The following is a 15,392-nucleotide window of genomic DNA, read 5'->3' on the forward strand; positions in this document are numbered from 1 at the left end:
GCAGCAGAGATAAATGTAACCTGGATGTAGACGTGGGAGTTGATGCTGACCTCTGTTGCAGCTGTGACAACTAGGCCTTGTTCAGGAGACTATTTTGAAGATAAAATTCTTAGTTTAAGCAGAGGAAGTCAAAAGTAAAGCATTCAGTAAATTCCCGCAGCCCTCCGCTGGCCCTCATCGTACCTGAAGGTGTGAATAGATAAAGTTAAATGTTTCCATACAGAGTTTTAATATGGTGCCTAGTAAAATAATATCCCCAATGGCCTACTATTCCTTCAAGGCATGTTCTAACTTTTAGTTATGTCTCACAGTAGCTTTGGGACAAACAAAATCATTTTGCTTATTTTTTCCCCCCTTCCCCGAGAGAAGAGAGGATTGGAATACTTTCAGATACTTGTAGCATGTTTTACTTAACTGATTAGTGAGGGAACCGACAGGGAAGACATAAAGAACAGTTTCCCCAGGTTCTTGCAGGATAAATGTATATGTGTGTGTGTTTAGCAAAAGAAAAAAAATACTAGGTTAGATACAAATCTGATGAACCTTCTATGAGGCAATATAACTCCTCTGTAATAGTTCTACCAGGTTACAAATCATAGAAACCTATTAATATCTGCAAATTATCCTTAGTTTTACAGGACTGCATATCACTGTGCTTTATCAATTGTGGCTTGTCGGTCAAATATCCTATGACAATAAAGTCCCATTCCCAAGAATATCGGGTGAGGGTGGAGCAGTTTGCTTGCAAACTGCTCTATCACCTGAGTACTCAGTGATATTTGGACTAGCAGCCGTGGTATCACTGGGGAGTGTGAAAGGAATTGCAGAGCCTCAGGCTATACCTACATGTTTAAAATCAGAACCTGTGCGACAGATTGAATGTTTGCGCCCCCCAGAATCCATATGTTGAAAACCTCATGCCTAATGTGATGCTCTCAGGAGATGGGACCTTTAGAAGGTGATTAGGTCATGAAGGCTTGTGAACGGAATTAGTGCCCTCATAAAAGTGGCCCAAGAACTTTCCCTTGCCATGTCTGCCAAGTGAGATTACAGTGTGAAGATGGCTGTCAATGAGGAAGTGGGTCCTCACCAGACACCAAATCTGCTGGCACCTTGGTCTTGGACTTGGCAGCCTCGAGAACTGTGAGAAAGACATGTCTGGTGTTTATAAGCCACCAAGTTTATGGTATGTTCGTTATAGCAGCCCGAACGGACTAAGACAACCTGTATTTTAACAAGACATCTGTGTGGCTCACGTGCACATTGTGGAGTCTCAGAAGTGCTGCTTTTTAACGATATTTTTAAAGATCAGGCTCTTAAACAGTTCTCTTTCCAGGTTTGAGATACATATTTTTTCCACCATACTTGCTACAGGCCACACTAGGTCAGTGGTTAGCCCAGGTCTCAGCCCTCAAATGAGCCCCAGATTCTAGTCACTGGGCCTAGAATGACAAAGTCCTTTCAGCCAGCTCCAGGCAGATCGTCACCCTCTGCAGCAGTCAGCTTCTCCTGCTTCTGGATGAGGCTTTGGGATTAGGGTTTCTGTAGGAAGTCAACAGGGCACTTGGTGTGGGACCTCGTTCTGCCAGTGTATGTGCTGGTGCTTTACACGTATTATCATGTGAACCCTCACAGGACTCATACAAGGAGGCGTCACCGTCCCCATTTTCAGAGACGTGCCCAAGGTCACGTGATTAGGAAACACACAGGTGGGAATTGAAATCAGCATAATTACAAACCCCTCCTTCTACGTGGTCTCCTGTCACTTACCCACTGTAGCCTGCGGTTTTCTTATCTAATTCAACTAGATGAGCTACACACATCCTTCTACCTCTAAAATCTTTGGATTCCTTGATATATTGAACTCTTATGAGCTTCACTGCTGATTAAGAGGAATTCTGTAATAATAAATAAACTCTTCAGAGCTCCTCTCTACTGTTTGAGTACCCAGCCCACAGTTCTCACATCATTTCTTACAGTTTTTTTTTAAAGCAGCTGTTTACTTATCTGCTTCTTCTGTTTGTAACTATCTCCTGAGGAGGAGACGATTGGGCTGCTGTGGCTTATTTACGTTTATATCCCCAGAAGTTAGTAGCGTTTTCTTATATATATTTAGTACTCAATAAATATTTATTGAAGTACACGACACTAGTGGATGCAAAACTAGACTAGGAAACCCTTCAATTGTAGGACTCAAGTGTTCGAGTCAATATTTAATATAAATCCATCATGTTTATATCCACGTTTGTATTCATAAAATAAAGCCACCATTCTGTAGCACAGTGGAGGATTTATTTCACACATCAATTCTTTCAAATGGGCAGGGGTCTTCTGTTCTATATTTTCTCTGCTCAGTGGAACAATAAGTTTGAAGGAAAGAGGCATACGTGATAGGAGAACTTAATGGCAGTATGACAACCATTGATCTAGTTACAAATGATAGTTTTGAACACGGAATGTGTAAGTTTTTCATAGGGTTAATTAAGATCAGGGGTTCTCAGCTGGGGCCCATTTAGCCCCGTGAGGGACATTGGGCAATGTCAGAGACATTTGTGGTCGTCAAAACCAGTAGAGAAGTTGTACTGGCATCTAGTGGGAGAGGCCAGACGTGTTGCGAAATATCCTACAATGCACAGAACAGCCTCCAAGAAAGAATTATCCAACCCCAAATGTCCCTCGTGCTGAGATTGAGAAACCCTGGTTTAGACAGACCCTCAAATAATGCTGGGTTTTTAGTACATTCTTTTCGGTTGAGTGCTTGACTCAGCACACGACCTCTGACATCCACGGCATCTCCATGATTGAATAAAGAGCATCATTGTCTAATGGCGATCCAGACGCGCCATATGTCCCAGAGCTACCCTCTGAATCAGCAGCAGTGTGACCCCCTCAAGGGCCTTCCGTTCTCGGAGCCTACCAGGGTGCCCACCGTCCAAACAGGTCACTGTATGTGCCACTGATCTGTTTATATATATGCACATCACCCATAACTAGGCCACATATTCCTTGCTGGCAGAGAACATGTTGTTTCATTGCACCCCATTGGCCACCATTTCCCATAATTCCACCTTAAAATGCTTTGTCACTCAGGGCATGATAATGATGCCGTCTTTTTGGAATTCAATGGTTAAACAGTTGTTTATCTGTAAATATCCTCTATGATAAATTGCAACTAGACAGACTGTGTAGTCACCAGAATCATCCATTCTCCCACCATTCTGGATAAATTGGGATTCATATTATTTGGCGTTCAGATCTGTGTTCCTGGGGTCAGAGTTTATGTAAGTTTAAATGTTTAGGGTTAGAGATAGAGAATTCCTTAAGCTCTGTTTCCTTCCTTGATTCTCTGATTTGTGGGGATGTTGTCCTTATCTGGGAAATAAAATGGAGCCTTCACTCACACAAGAAAAATAAAAACAAACAAACAGAAAGCTGATCTGACTAGGTAGGTATTTGTCTCTGGTAAGGCACGATGGGAGGTTGATATGTAAAGGTATTTGCCAGAGGATCAGCCCTATGAAAGCTTGTGATGTAGGTAGAAGGTGTGTTTGGCATTCATCTGCTTACTTCCCTGGACAACCTCCCACCCCATGGTACACCCCCGCTGCAGCCCGGTGTTCTCAGACGTCACTGGTGCCTGCTGCCAGAAGGACCGTCTGAGGAGCACTTAGTATTTGGGCGCTGAGACATGCAATGTCTTGTCTGTACCAGGAGCACTTGCTTTTTAAAACCGGAATCCAAAAGAATGAATCACTAATGGTAGAATTTCAAATATTAGACCATAAGGGCAGGATCGATTTTGAGAAGTCCTTCCTCCCTCAGGTCACACTGTCTTTAAGTGCAAGCAGGTAAAGAAGGCACCAGAAAGACTTCAGGTCCAGGTCCTGTGAGAGGATAAGATTTTTAAAAATTCATATTTAAGCTTTTGTTTTTATTTTTCTGTGTCTGTCAACTGGGGACGAGTACCTTTAGCTTTTTTTTTTGTTTATTATTTTATTTTACTGAAGTATAGTTGATTTACAATGTTTGAGGTGCACAGCCAAGTGATTCAGTTACACATACATGTATATCTACTTTTTCAGATTCTTTTTCATTATAAGTTATTGCAAGATATTGAATATAGTTCCCTGTGCTGTACAGTAGGTCTTTGTTATCTATTTTATATACAGTAGTGTGTATCTGTTCATCCCAAACTCCTAATTTATCCCTCCACCCACACCTTTAGCTTTTCATAGATGAAAGAAGACAGATTCTAAGGCTGTTAGGTCTCTGCAAACTTGTGTCACCCTAAGAAGCTTATTAATAGATCAACAACAATACATAATTATATTTTATCGCAGTCTGAAACTGGTTTCCTTTGGAGCCCTTTAGGGCCAGGAATTTTAGTTCTTAAGCAGTGTTGAGAGTGCAGTTTAGAAAGCTGTAGGACTTCAGATGGTGGTACTGTTTACTAAGTGCTCACTACGTGTCTGGCACTAGTCCATTTTCCAGTCGTGACCCTACCAGTAGGTTGCTTTTTTATTATCATCCCCATATGACAAGTGAGGAAGTCCAAGGTCACAGCAAGTGCATGCTAGAGCCAGGCCTTGAACCCATGCTTCCTGGCCAAGGTGTCTTAGCTTCTCCCATCGTAACCAGGCCGCCTACGCTGTCCTCAGGGAGCTTTCCCACGGATGGAAATGGAAAGAGAAGATGCTTCTAAATAATACTAATACAGCTCTTGCTTGCTTGCTTTGCAGGTTTGGGAGGTGCCCTGGGTTACCTTTTGGGTGCCATCGACTGGGCCCACCTGGAACTGGGAAGACTGCTGGGCACAGAATTCCAGGTCATGTTCTTCTTCTCCTCGTCGGTGCTCACTTTGTGTTTTATTATCCATCTGTTCAGTATCCCTGAAGCCCCACTTAGAGATGTTGCCAAGGACATCCCCCCACAGCAAGCCCCTCAGGAACTTGCATTGTCATCAGACAGAATGTATGAGTATGGGTCTATTGAGAACGTTAAAAATGGTTATGTACACCCAGAGCTGGCGCTGCAGGGAGAAAAAAACAAAAATCCTGCTGAACAGGTAAAGATGCAACTTCTTTTTTATTACCTTAGGAAAAATATTCTTGTTCTTGCCTTTTGTTCAGATATTTAAAAATGATTCTTTGTCTTTTGTTTGCTTATTTGATGTGAAAAGTCTTGTGAATCCTCAAATCCCCAATAGCTATTATCCCTTGGAATTAAAACTTTGCACCTAATAGAAAAATGTGTGCATTTTCTTCTAGTCCTCCTGTCTCTTACTCTTTTCAGACCGTCAAACCAGGGAAGATGAAGCCAGTTGAAAAATGTAAGGCCATAAGAGAAGCCTTGAATCATCCTCAGGACACAAGAAGTATCTTCACTTCTTAGATTAGGATTATAAATTTGTATTCCAAATGACAGCATCCCTGGGTTGGGAACTGGAGGAACTAAGAGGTTATTGGGATGAAGCCTTCATTTTATCTTGATCACACAGTAAATAGAGAAAATATGAGAATATAGGTTTCCGGAGACCTGCTTAAACCTTTGCGGCTCCAGGCTACCTGGGGGAGAACACTCACACTCCCTGCTGATCTCAGTTAGGATGGAGCCCCCTCGCTGTGCAGTTCTGCAAGGCAGCACGGGAATCATGGAAGAGCCATACGATGGAACCCATTCGATCATTAAAGGATCTGTGTGTTTTTGAAGATTTGTTTAAGACATAATATATCAGATAAAACACACATACATATACAAAATGATCTCCACTGTGGGAAAAGCTACGCAGATCCAGAGAAAAAACAGAAAGGATATATACCCAAAATGTTAATTGAAGTTATTGTCTCTGGGTGATGGGCTAACAGGTGGTTTTCATTTTCTTTTCTAAACCCTTCAGTATATTCAACATTTCTATAATAGACAAGTATTACTTTGAAAATAAAGAAAAATAATGTCAGGGTTTAAGGAACAAAACAAGGCAGGGTTTACTAAAGATAAGTAGCTATTATAGATTATGCCTGCCTCTTTGCCCTATTGATAGATTATGACTTGCCCTCAGAGGGTCACCCAGCAGAGGCTGTCTTATTCTACCCCGAGGCTGTTGTGATGATCAAATGAAATCAAGTGAGTAGAAGTCTTTTGAAAGGCATAAAACCCTCCACACCATTAAGACATGCGTCAAATGTAATTAACTTGTATTCGTATGTGCCACACGCACAACACTGTAGGCTCTGAATGGTTCTGTTATGTGACTTAAAAAATAAAAGCAAAACAACATAAGGAAAAAAAAAAGAGAAACATATCTTAGGCTCAAAGCCAAGCATCTGACACCTCTATTCCAAAAGTGCATCTTGGGAGCTTCCAGCTGAGCAATGGGTGTCTCCGAGGTGTCAGGGCCGAGGCCCTGGCCATCTTGTTTGTCGAAGTCATTACTTTCCAAAATGAGGGTGGCTGTGCAATTTGAGAACTGGGATTTTTTTTTTTAATGGCAAGAGGCCTGAATTATTTCATTTATTGTTCAAACTGGATACCATAAAATCCATCTCTAGTTCCTCCATGCCATCAGTTACTCCCTTCAATATTTAGTGTCCTTCTGGTGGCACTTTTGTACAGTTCTCTCTCCCCCTGATGGCTCTGTGCCTTTTTCACTTATAAATCCATCACCACCCAATGTCCAGTTGACAAAGGTGCATAACGTATGCAGTAAAACATTTCCCAACGGTTCAGAATCATTGCAAGGGCTTCACAAAGGGAAATGACGCGTCAGTGAATAAGAAGCCAGCTGCATTTTCATTCTGAGTTAAAATACCCAAAGGGACTTTAAGTATTTACATTCACAGCTTTTACAGAAAGACTAGGCACAATTTTGAAGCTCATATTTATTTTTGGAAGAGAAAAAATTAGGTTAACAATGAAAGCAGGCTGAAAATTATGTATAAGGCAGAAGCATAAATTAATGTTTGGAATGAGACTGAATACTTGCTGGTCAGATTCACTTTTTAAAATTTTGAATTTTTGGAAAGAAAGTGAAGATAAATCACTTTGAGGCATGAAAATCAGGCTGTCGTTTCCCAGTCTATACCTTTCATTGCTTCTTCCTGTGGTCAAGGAAAAAAGTAATAGTTCTCCATTGGATTTCTGTTATGGTCACCATTTATTTTGACAAATACCATATTCTACATGCAGAAAATGTTTATTTTTCCTAACTCCAAGGTAATGTCTATACTTTTTAATACTGATTAAGTATAAAAAAATCAGTTGAGGCATAGTCATAAATACTACAAAACTGATGAATTAAAAAAACCAACTTGTACAACGAACCTACAATGAGTAAATGTAATTTTCTGCATCAAAGAATAAAAAGCATTATCATATAAGGTTAAGAGCTATGAAACAATTTGCTATTAGAGTTAAAAGAGAAAATCTCAGGAGACTGTCTTATAAATAAACGAGCCAGGACCCAATATCATTATGTCAAGACCCAGAATAAATAAAAATCTGACAAGAAAGACCCATTACCCCATCATGGTTAATGTTTATCGTCTCAGTGTCTTCAGGGCAGGTGATTGCTTAATATTCCTGAGGTTTCTTTCTCCTCTCATATGACAAGCTACTAAAGGCTCTTTCCTTTTTTTGTATTTCAAAACAGTTGTGTCAATAGTTCAAAATTTTTCATTCTCTCAAGGCTACTGATACCAATAAATTATAGCCTCTGGTTTTAACATAATTTAAGTCTAGATTAAAGAATTGTGGGCATATGTAGTCATTGTGTGTGTGTGTGTGTGTGTGTGTGTGTGTGTGTTCTACAATGTTCTCACTTCTGACTTGATATAGGGCTCGTCTACACCTGTTGGCTGATGGCAGGATCCAGAGAAATAAACTAGGAGGAGGTACCTGGCCCAGAGCAGGGAGCTGATTGGCTCTATGTGGTAGTTTTCTGTTGCTACATAACAAACTACCACAAATTTAGCAGCTTAAAACCGCACCCATTTATTATCTCACAGTTCTGTAGGTCAGAAGTCTGGGTGGGCTCAGCTGCATTCTCTGCTCAGGGTCTCAAAAGGCTGAAATCAAGGTGTTGGTGAAGCTGCCTTCTCATCTGGAGGCTCCAATGGGGAAGAATCAGCTTCGAGCTCATGCAGGTAGAATCCACCTTCTCGTGGTTGTAGATGTCCTTGTTTTCTTGTTAACTGATGATGGCCAGGGATCACTCTCATTTCCTAGAGGCCACACCCAGGTCCTTTCCATGTGGCCCCCTTCACCTTCAAAGCCAGCAATTCTTGAGCTTTGAGACTTTCTGGCTTCCCCTTCTGCTCCCAGCCAACTGGGAGAAATATAGAGAAAACTCTATGTTTTTTAAAGGGCTGATGTGACTTGATAAGGGTCACCCAGGTAATCTCCCTATTAATTAACTCAAAGCCAACTGATTAGTAACCTTAGTTATATCTGCAAAATCCTTTTGCCATGTAACGGAACAGAATCATGAGGATGGAGATCATAGAGGCCATCCTGGAATTCAGACTACTACATTTTAAGAGTCAAGAAAGAGGCTTCCCTGGTGGTACAGTGGTTAAGAATCCACCTGCCAATGCAGGGGACATGGGTTCGATCCCTGGTCCGGGAAGATCCCACATGCCACAGAGCCACTAAGCCCGTGCGCCACAACTACTGAGCCTGCACTCTAGAGCCCATGAGCCACAACTACTGAAGCCCGCGCGCCTAGAGCCCGTGCTCCGCAACAAGAGAAGCCACCGCAATGAGAAGCCCGCGCACCTCAACGAAGAGCAGCCCCCTCTCGCCGCAACTAGAGAAAGCCCACACGCAGCAACAAAGACCCAACGCAGCCAAAAATATATATAAATAAAAAAGAGTCAAGAAATCTAAGAATTATAACCATCTAGGGGCTGGCTTCGATCTATGAGCTTCATCCTCAGCGGTAGTTCTGTTGTTCAAAGATAGGAAGCTAGATGTGTCTTACATCTTGGCTCAAAGCAAGCTTTATTTCCAGTCCCTTCACCCTCATGTCCCCAAAGCCCTGTTCCTGACCTGAAACTGCTAAGTATCTGCACGTACTTAACAGAACACCTCTTATGAGAACGCTCAACGGAAACCTTGGCACCATGCCGAGGAAGTGCGACCTCGTGTGATAGTCTACCGACAGATATGTAACATGGCTGTATGCTTTGCTCCCACAGCTGCCTGTGTGTCTACACTGAACGTCACACCTGTTTGCTGTTTTATTCCAGACTCGGAGGGCAGTGACCATGAAGTCACTGCTGAGGGCGCTGTTGAGCATGCCTCCCCACTACCGCTGCCTTTGCATCAGCCACCTCATCGGATGGACCGCCTTCCTGTCCAACATGCTCTTCTTCACAGACTTCATGGGCCAGGTAAGGGACATGTCTGTGTACACGCTCATTATCTCACACACCAGTCCCTCCATCAGCACCTGTGGAGCTTCTGAGCCAGCCTCTAAGATGGGCACAGTAAGAGTGTAGGAAAGAGTACCTTCAAGGAGCTGGCTTACAGACAGATTCCAGAGGGAAGTTACTACACCCTACACAACTAGAGGACACTATGCGATGGGACCAGTACTTGATCAAGTACAACAAATAAGGAAGAAAAATCAAGGTGAACTGTAGCGGTCACAGCAGGCTTAATAAAAGAGGTGCAGTGTGATTTGGATCTTGAAAGGTGAGAAGGAGTTGGAGAGGGAGGGGTGAAGGAGAAAACATTCTAGGCAGGGATAGGAATGGCATGTGTAGAGATGAGTCAGAAGCCTGTTGGTTGTACCAGAATATGGGTGGCCGGGTTGCCTATGGCGGGTAGAGCCAGCTGTTAGGCAGAAGGAGGGGTGTTAAAAAATCCAGGGGGATGTTGTTTAGACTTTATGCATTAAGACCTCCTGAGGGTCCTTGAATGGAGGTGTGAAAGGATGAAAGGGTGACGTGCTCATGGGAGAACGAGGTCTGAACCCCGGGAAGGGGTGAAGAAGCAGAACGTGTGAGAAGGGGTCCTTACCACCCTGCACTGGTAACTCAATGGCCCCAAATCTTTCTTGCAGATCGTGTACCATGGGGACCCCTACAGCGCACACAACTCCACAGAGTTCCTCATCTACCAAAGGGGGGTCGAGGTTGGATGTTGGGGTTTGTGCATCAACTCTGTGTTTTCCTCACTTTATTCTTGTGAGTCTCCTCATCCTAAGGATGTCTTCTAAGGGCTAGCGGAATCTTGGATTTTATACATCTGTATTTCTATATTTATTTTTTTGCTCTCTAAGATGGCAGATTCTTGATAAATATATATGGAGGTCAGGAAAAACTATTTCCTTAGAAAGGACCGCATCAAGTAGCCTTTTCCCTAGTGAATTCTGGGTATCATTTTCCTCAGTGATTACTTTGTACTTGCAGTCAGTGGGATCCTGATCAAAATACTTTGGAAAGTAACAGGAAATCTTGTAAACAATATGGTGAAGTATTGGATGGATGAGGGGTAGCCACAGCCAAGATTATTGATTAATGCTAGGTCTGTGTTCTGCTGGAATAAGGGCATCGGTAGCATTTCATAGATGTGCTTATCAGTCTTGACAGAAAATGAGGGATGGTTAATATGCTAGGTGACAAAACGAACATATAAAATAATAGCTCAGGTGGGTGGGTATGTTACAGGGCCACTCTTCCAGATTGAGAACAACAGCTTACCTTCTCAGACACCAGCTTTCCATGGGGTCTGGAGTCTATTAACCCCCCCTTGGCTAAGATTACCTGTGAGGACACTGTAAACAAAGGGATTTCTGGGATTGGTTTTAAATAACGGATGTACTCCAACTCTAGGGCATCACACAGGCTTGTTTTGTGCTTGCTAATTTGTTTGGAAGTCTCCAAGTGCTGTACACATTGAATTAAGTAAAAACTCTGGCCTATAAAACGTATGCAGGTCCCCCATTTGGAGTGGAAATCTGAGAGCTTCTCCAGCATTGTGGGGAGAATAGCTGGTCCCCAGGGCAGAGCTCCAGGCTTTGGACAGGCCCAGGGGACAGCAGGGGTATGGCCGAGGTTGGGGGGGAGGCGTTGGGGACAGTCCCTGTTACCATTCTCAGGGGCATCATTCTGTCACTGAACCGTGCTTCTTGTGGGGATGGAGGCTGAATATATATAATGACCCCTAGTCTGGCATTTAGCCCTTTGCTCAGCCAGAGCACAGTGGGAAACCTGCTTCGAGATCAAGAAAAATCTCTTCAAAGTATAGCACAATTGGGAAAAGGGGACCTAATATAAGCATATTCATGAGCCCAATAATCATAAAACCATACAATTCATTACTTTCAAATTTATGGTAACCAAAGAGTGGTGGCTTAAAGCTTACATTTCCTCAGCAAACCCATTTTTTTCCCCCTTAGAGTGTACGAATTAAGAAAACTCCAGGGTGCTTGCTTCGGCAGCACATATACTAAAAGGAAAGAAAAAGAAAAGAAAACTCCAGGAGGACGATTTCAACTACCTAGAATCAGGGAGTGTTAGACTGAAAGGATTTAATAAATTATCCATCTCAATCCCTTTGTGCTTTCAAGAGGTGGGGGGAATATTTATTACTATTCTCATTCTTGTAAGAGGAAAACATTTTTCTAAAAGTCATTAGTATTTGAATTTTGTGTCAAGTTTAACTTGTTTTCCTCAAAAAAATCCCTTCTAGGGACCCTTCCATTAGTCTAGTCTGAGTTCCTGTATGAATTTCATGGCATTTGAAAATTCAAAAGCATGTTATTTTTTAGAGCCTTTCCAGTTAAAATCCCTGTGTATAAAGAATACCTACTATTTGAATAATTTTCCAAAGTTATATTAATGCATAAATCTATGGGATCCCTATCACTGTGAATTAGAACTAAAATTTTCTTTATAAAATACCAACCAGCCCTACCCAAGGATCTTCAGGGGCTCTCGTGCCCATAAGATGGAGTAAAAGTCCTGATCTTGGCACTCCGGGCTTCACAGTTTGGCCGGGCTCACACTTGGACCTTTGTCACTCCCACGCAGGAACTCCTCCAATGACCCACTGCACAGACGTTCTCACCTCTGTGTATTTGCTTTTGGTTTCTTCCACCCGAACTGCTGTTTCTACCTCCCCACCCAGACCCAACTCCCTCTCTGTGCAATCTTTCAAGTCTTTCCCTCTGCACTCCAACCCACTCTGGGCAGAATCAATCATTTCCCTCAATTCCAGAGCACACCAGATAACCCTGTATTCTGGACTCATCACATAACATCAGACGCAGACCCAGAATTTCTATCCAGACAGAGCTTAGCAGGGTTATCTGGCTGCTGGGCGGGGCATGGGGAATGGTGATAAGGGACTTGTTTTTAAGCTCCTTTGCACAGCAGGCACACTTAGATCAATGAGTATAGCCACGCTGAGTACTGAAATATAGCCAATTGTTCATATCATACACTACTATCCATAGCTGGGGCTTAAATCAATCATTTCCCTACAATCCTAAGGAGAGGTACAGTATGAGTTGGCATCAGACCCAGCAGAGGACAAGTCAACTTGGCCCTTAAACTTATTGCTTTCTCTTTATGAATAAAGCATTCTTTGCTAGTGAATAAAGCATTTTTTTCTTTGCTTTATGAATAAAGCATTCTTTGCTAGATAACTTCACCATCTTCGTAGTGAAGTTAGTTATGTTTCCAAATATCTCTCTATCCTCTTTTGCCTCCTTCCTGGCTGGCCTATACACTTAGTGAGAGCATTTCCCTAATGAATACTGATGGTTATCTTTTAGGTACTGAGACAACTTAGATTACGTTTTCCGCATAAATGTAATCATTAAGCAAACAGAAACTGACCTAAATTTATACTGCTTTTATTCTCAACCTTGACAACAGCCCAACAAGCATGGCGTGAATTTAATAGAGGAAGCACTGTTGCCCACTTAACATTTTCAGAATTCCATAATTGATACAAATGTAATACATAATTGATACAAATGTAATAAATATTAGGTTTCTTGTCTATGCAATGTAAATCCAATAATTATTTGAATAGATATGGAAAATTTCACTCTTGAATAGGCACATTTCTGGTATCTATCATTTGTGTATCCCCTGGGTCCATGTGTTCCAGTAGAATGGGGCAGAGGAAAGATAAGGAAAGTACGGATTAAAAGCCATTTGCAGCAACATGGGTGTACCTAGAGATTGTCATACTGAGTGAAGTAAGTCAGACAAAGAGAAATATCGTATGATATCACTTATATGTGGAATCTAAAAAAAAATGATACAAATGAACTTATTTACAAAATGGAAACAGACTCACAGACTTAGAGAAAGAACTTATGGTTGCCAGGGGGGGAAGGGGGAGGGGGGAGGGGTAGTTAGGGAGTTTGGGATTCACATGTATTATGTAACAACCTAAATGGGAAAATAATTTGAGAAAGAATAGATACATGTATATGTATAACTAAATCACTATGCTGTACACCTGAAACTAACACATTGTTAATCAACTATACTCCAATATAAAATAAAAAGTAAAAGAAAAATAACCAATTAAAAAAGGAAGATAAAGGTTTTTTTTTAGGGATTTTCCCTACTGTGGTGGAAAACATAGTAAAATGTTTTAAAAGCTGAATTTCCAATTTAAAAAAATGAGCTCTACCATGAGTTCTTTATGAGCAAGCCAAGTTTACCCGCTGGGAGGGGACCCCAGTTAAAAGTCAACCATATTCAGCAAACTCTGTATTTATTGAAGTAATGATAGCCACCATTAACTGGATGTCTTCTGTGTGCTTGGCACTGGGCTGGGTGATTTCCTAGACGTTTTACTTCATTTGATCCTGATAACAACCACCAAGAAGGGTTTTATTAGTTCCATTTTCTGATGAGGAAACTGAGGTTTTGAGAAGTTGTGGAACTTGCCCATAGAGGGTGAAGGCGCCAGCGAGGGGGAGGTGTCCGGTGCAGCAGGACCCCCTGACCAGCCTGGGAAGGGCTGGCAAGGCAGGGAGAGCATCTACAGGTGATGTACGTTCTTTACTTCCTTCTCAGGTTTTGCAGATGGCATTCAGGTGGGGCAAAGAAACCGAATGAGCTGGATCATTCTGTGCAATCTGGTTGTGTTAATTTCCTCCAACCTGACTTTGGGCTGTGGGGCTAATAGAGACCTGGATTGTCATTTTGGTCTTGTTAGGCTAGATCTCTGTGAATCGGAAAGATACCCGGTTTTCTTCCATGGCTTCCTGCCCCAGGGTCCCATAACCAAGGCGGGCTTTTCAGTCGCCTCTTTTGCATCCCGTTACTATTCAGCTCCCCAGTACACAGCGCCTGGTCCTTCCCTGCAGAAAAGAAAATCGACCCAGCAAGGCAATCTCCAGCTCTTCTTTACACAAAGGATTCAAAACTTATTCCAAAAGCCAGCTGTTTTCAAGCACAGATAAGGAGGTTCTTCTGTTCCTGACTCAGTGTTAAAGGAAGGCTAAAAAAAGTGAATCTTCAAAAGGAAAGGTTGTCTGAAATTATGAGATGATGTGAGGCACTGCCAGCTGTAATTTCTCCCTCTCTTCTCCCCACACACAGACTTTCAGAAAGCTTTGGTTCCCTACATCGGATTAAAGGGTCTTTACTTCATGGGGTATTTGCTGTTTGGCCTGGGGACGGGCGTCATCGGGCTCTTCCCGAATGTCTACTCCAGCCTGGTCATGTGCACCTTGTTTGGCGTGATGTCCAGCACCCTGTACACCGTGCCTTTTAACCTCCTCACCGCGTACCACCGTGAGCAGCAGGAAGAGCAGGTGTGTTGTTGAACCTCTGCACCGAGTGACGTCCGGACTCACCTGGAGGCTGGGGGAGCTTGCTAGGAAAATGTAGAGCAGAGCTGGAGAACAGGGCTTCTTGAAACAGCAGCACTAAGATGTCCAGCCAGATGTAACGATGGTCTAGCCAAGGCCTGACCACTTTCCCAGCCCACCCCCTCCTTACTCTGAAGCCCTGTGCACCTGGGAGCAGTCGGGCAGGTACCATTACTCCCATTAGTCAGATTAGGAAAGGTGAGGTTGGTAATGCTGAGAAACCAGCCCACAATCACACAGAGACAAAACAAGGGAAACTCTGGGCTCATGACATGTCCAGCGTACCTGCAGTGTTTCTGGATGCCACAACGAGGGCCCAGGCCCTCAACCACTGCAGAGGTGCCTGGTGCAATTTCCGGGAGTTACTGGTTGAGCAACGTTTTCCTTGGAAGTCCGGGTTTTGGTAAGTCATGCCCTGTGTGCAGGGAGGAAAGCTGGTCGCAGGTGGTCATCTCACCAGCTGCCTCAAGGGAGGCCCGCCCCATCTCCATCTCGGAACTCAAGCCAGAGGGCAAGACCCTATGCTGCGCTAAAAAAGCACTAGGTT

General features: G+C 42.8%; 1 protein-coding gene across 3 annotated transcripts in view; it reads left to right on the forward strand.

The window, feature by feature from the left end:
- The window catches only part of SLC45A2 (solute carrier family 45 member 2), a 33,999-nt gene that overhangs the window by 15,192 nt on the left and 3,415 nt on the right, over window positions 1-15,392 (forward strand). The window contains exons 3-6 of one of the 3 annotated variants that reach the window (XM_032625160.1): window positions 4,740-5,065; window positions 9,246-9,389; window positions 10,064-10,148; window positions 14,574-14,788. In XM_032625160.1, the coding sequence (XP_032481051.1) occupies window positions 4,740-5,065; window positions 9,246-9,389; window positions 10,064-10,148; window positions 14,574-14,788 (770 nt within the window). Of the gene's footprint in view, window positions 1-4,739; window positions 5,066-9,245; window positions 9,390-10,063; window positions 10,188-14,573; window positions 14,789-15,392 lie in introns of all 3 variants that reach the window. The other 2 variants (XM_032625159.1, XM_032625161.1) reach the window with 2 other exon arrangements.

Source organism: Phocoena sinus, chromosome 3, assembly GCF_008692025.1.
Source record: "Phocoena sinus isolate mPhoSin1 chromosome 3, mPhoSin1.pri, whole genome shotgun sequence".
Lineage (NCBI taxonomy): Eukaryota > Metazoa > Chordata > Mammalia > Artiodactyla > Phocoenidae > Phocoena > Phocoena sinus.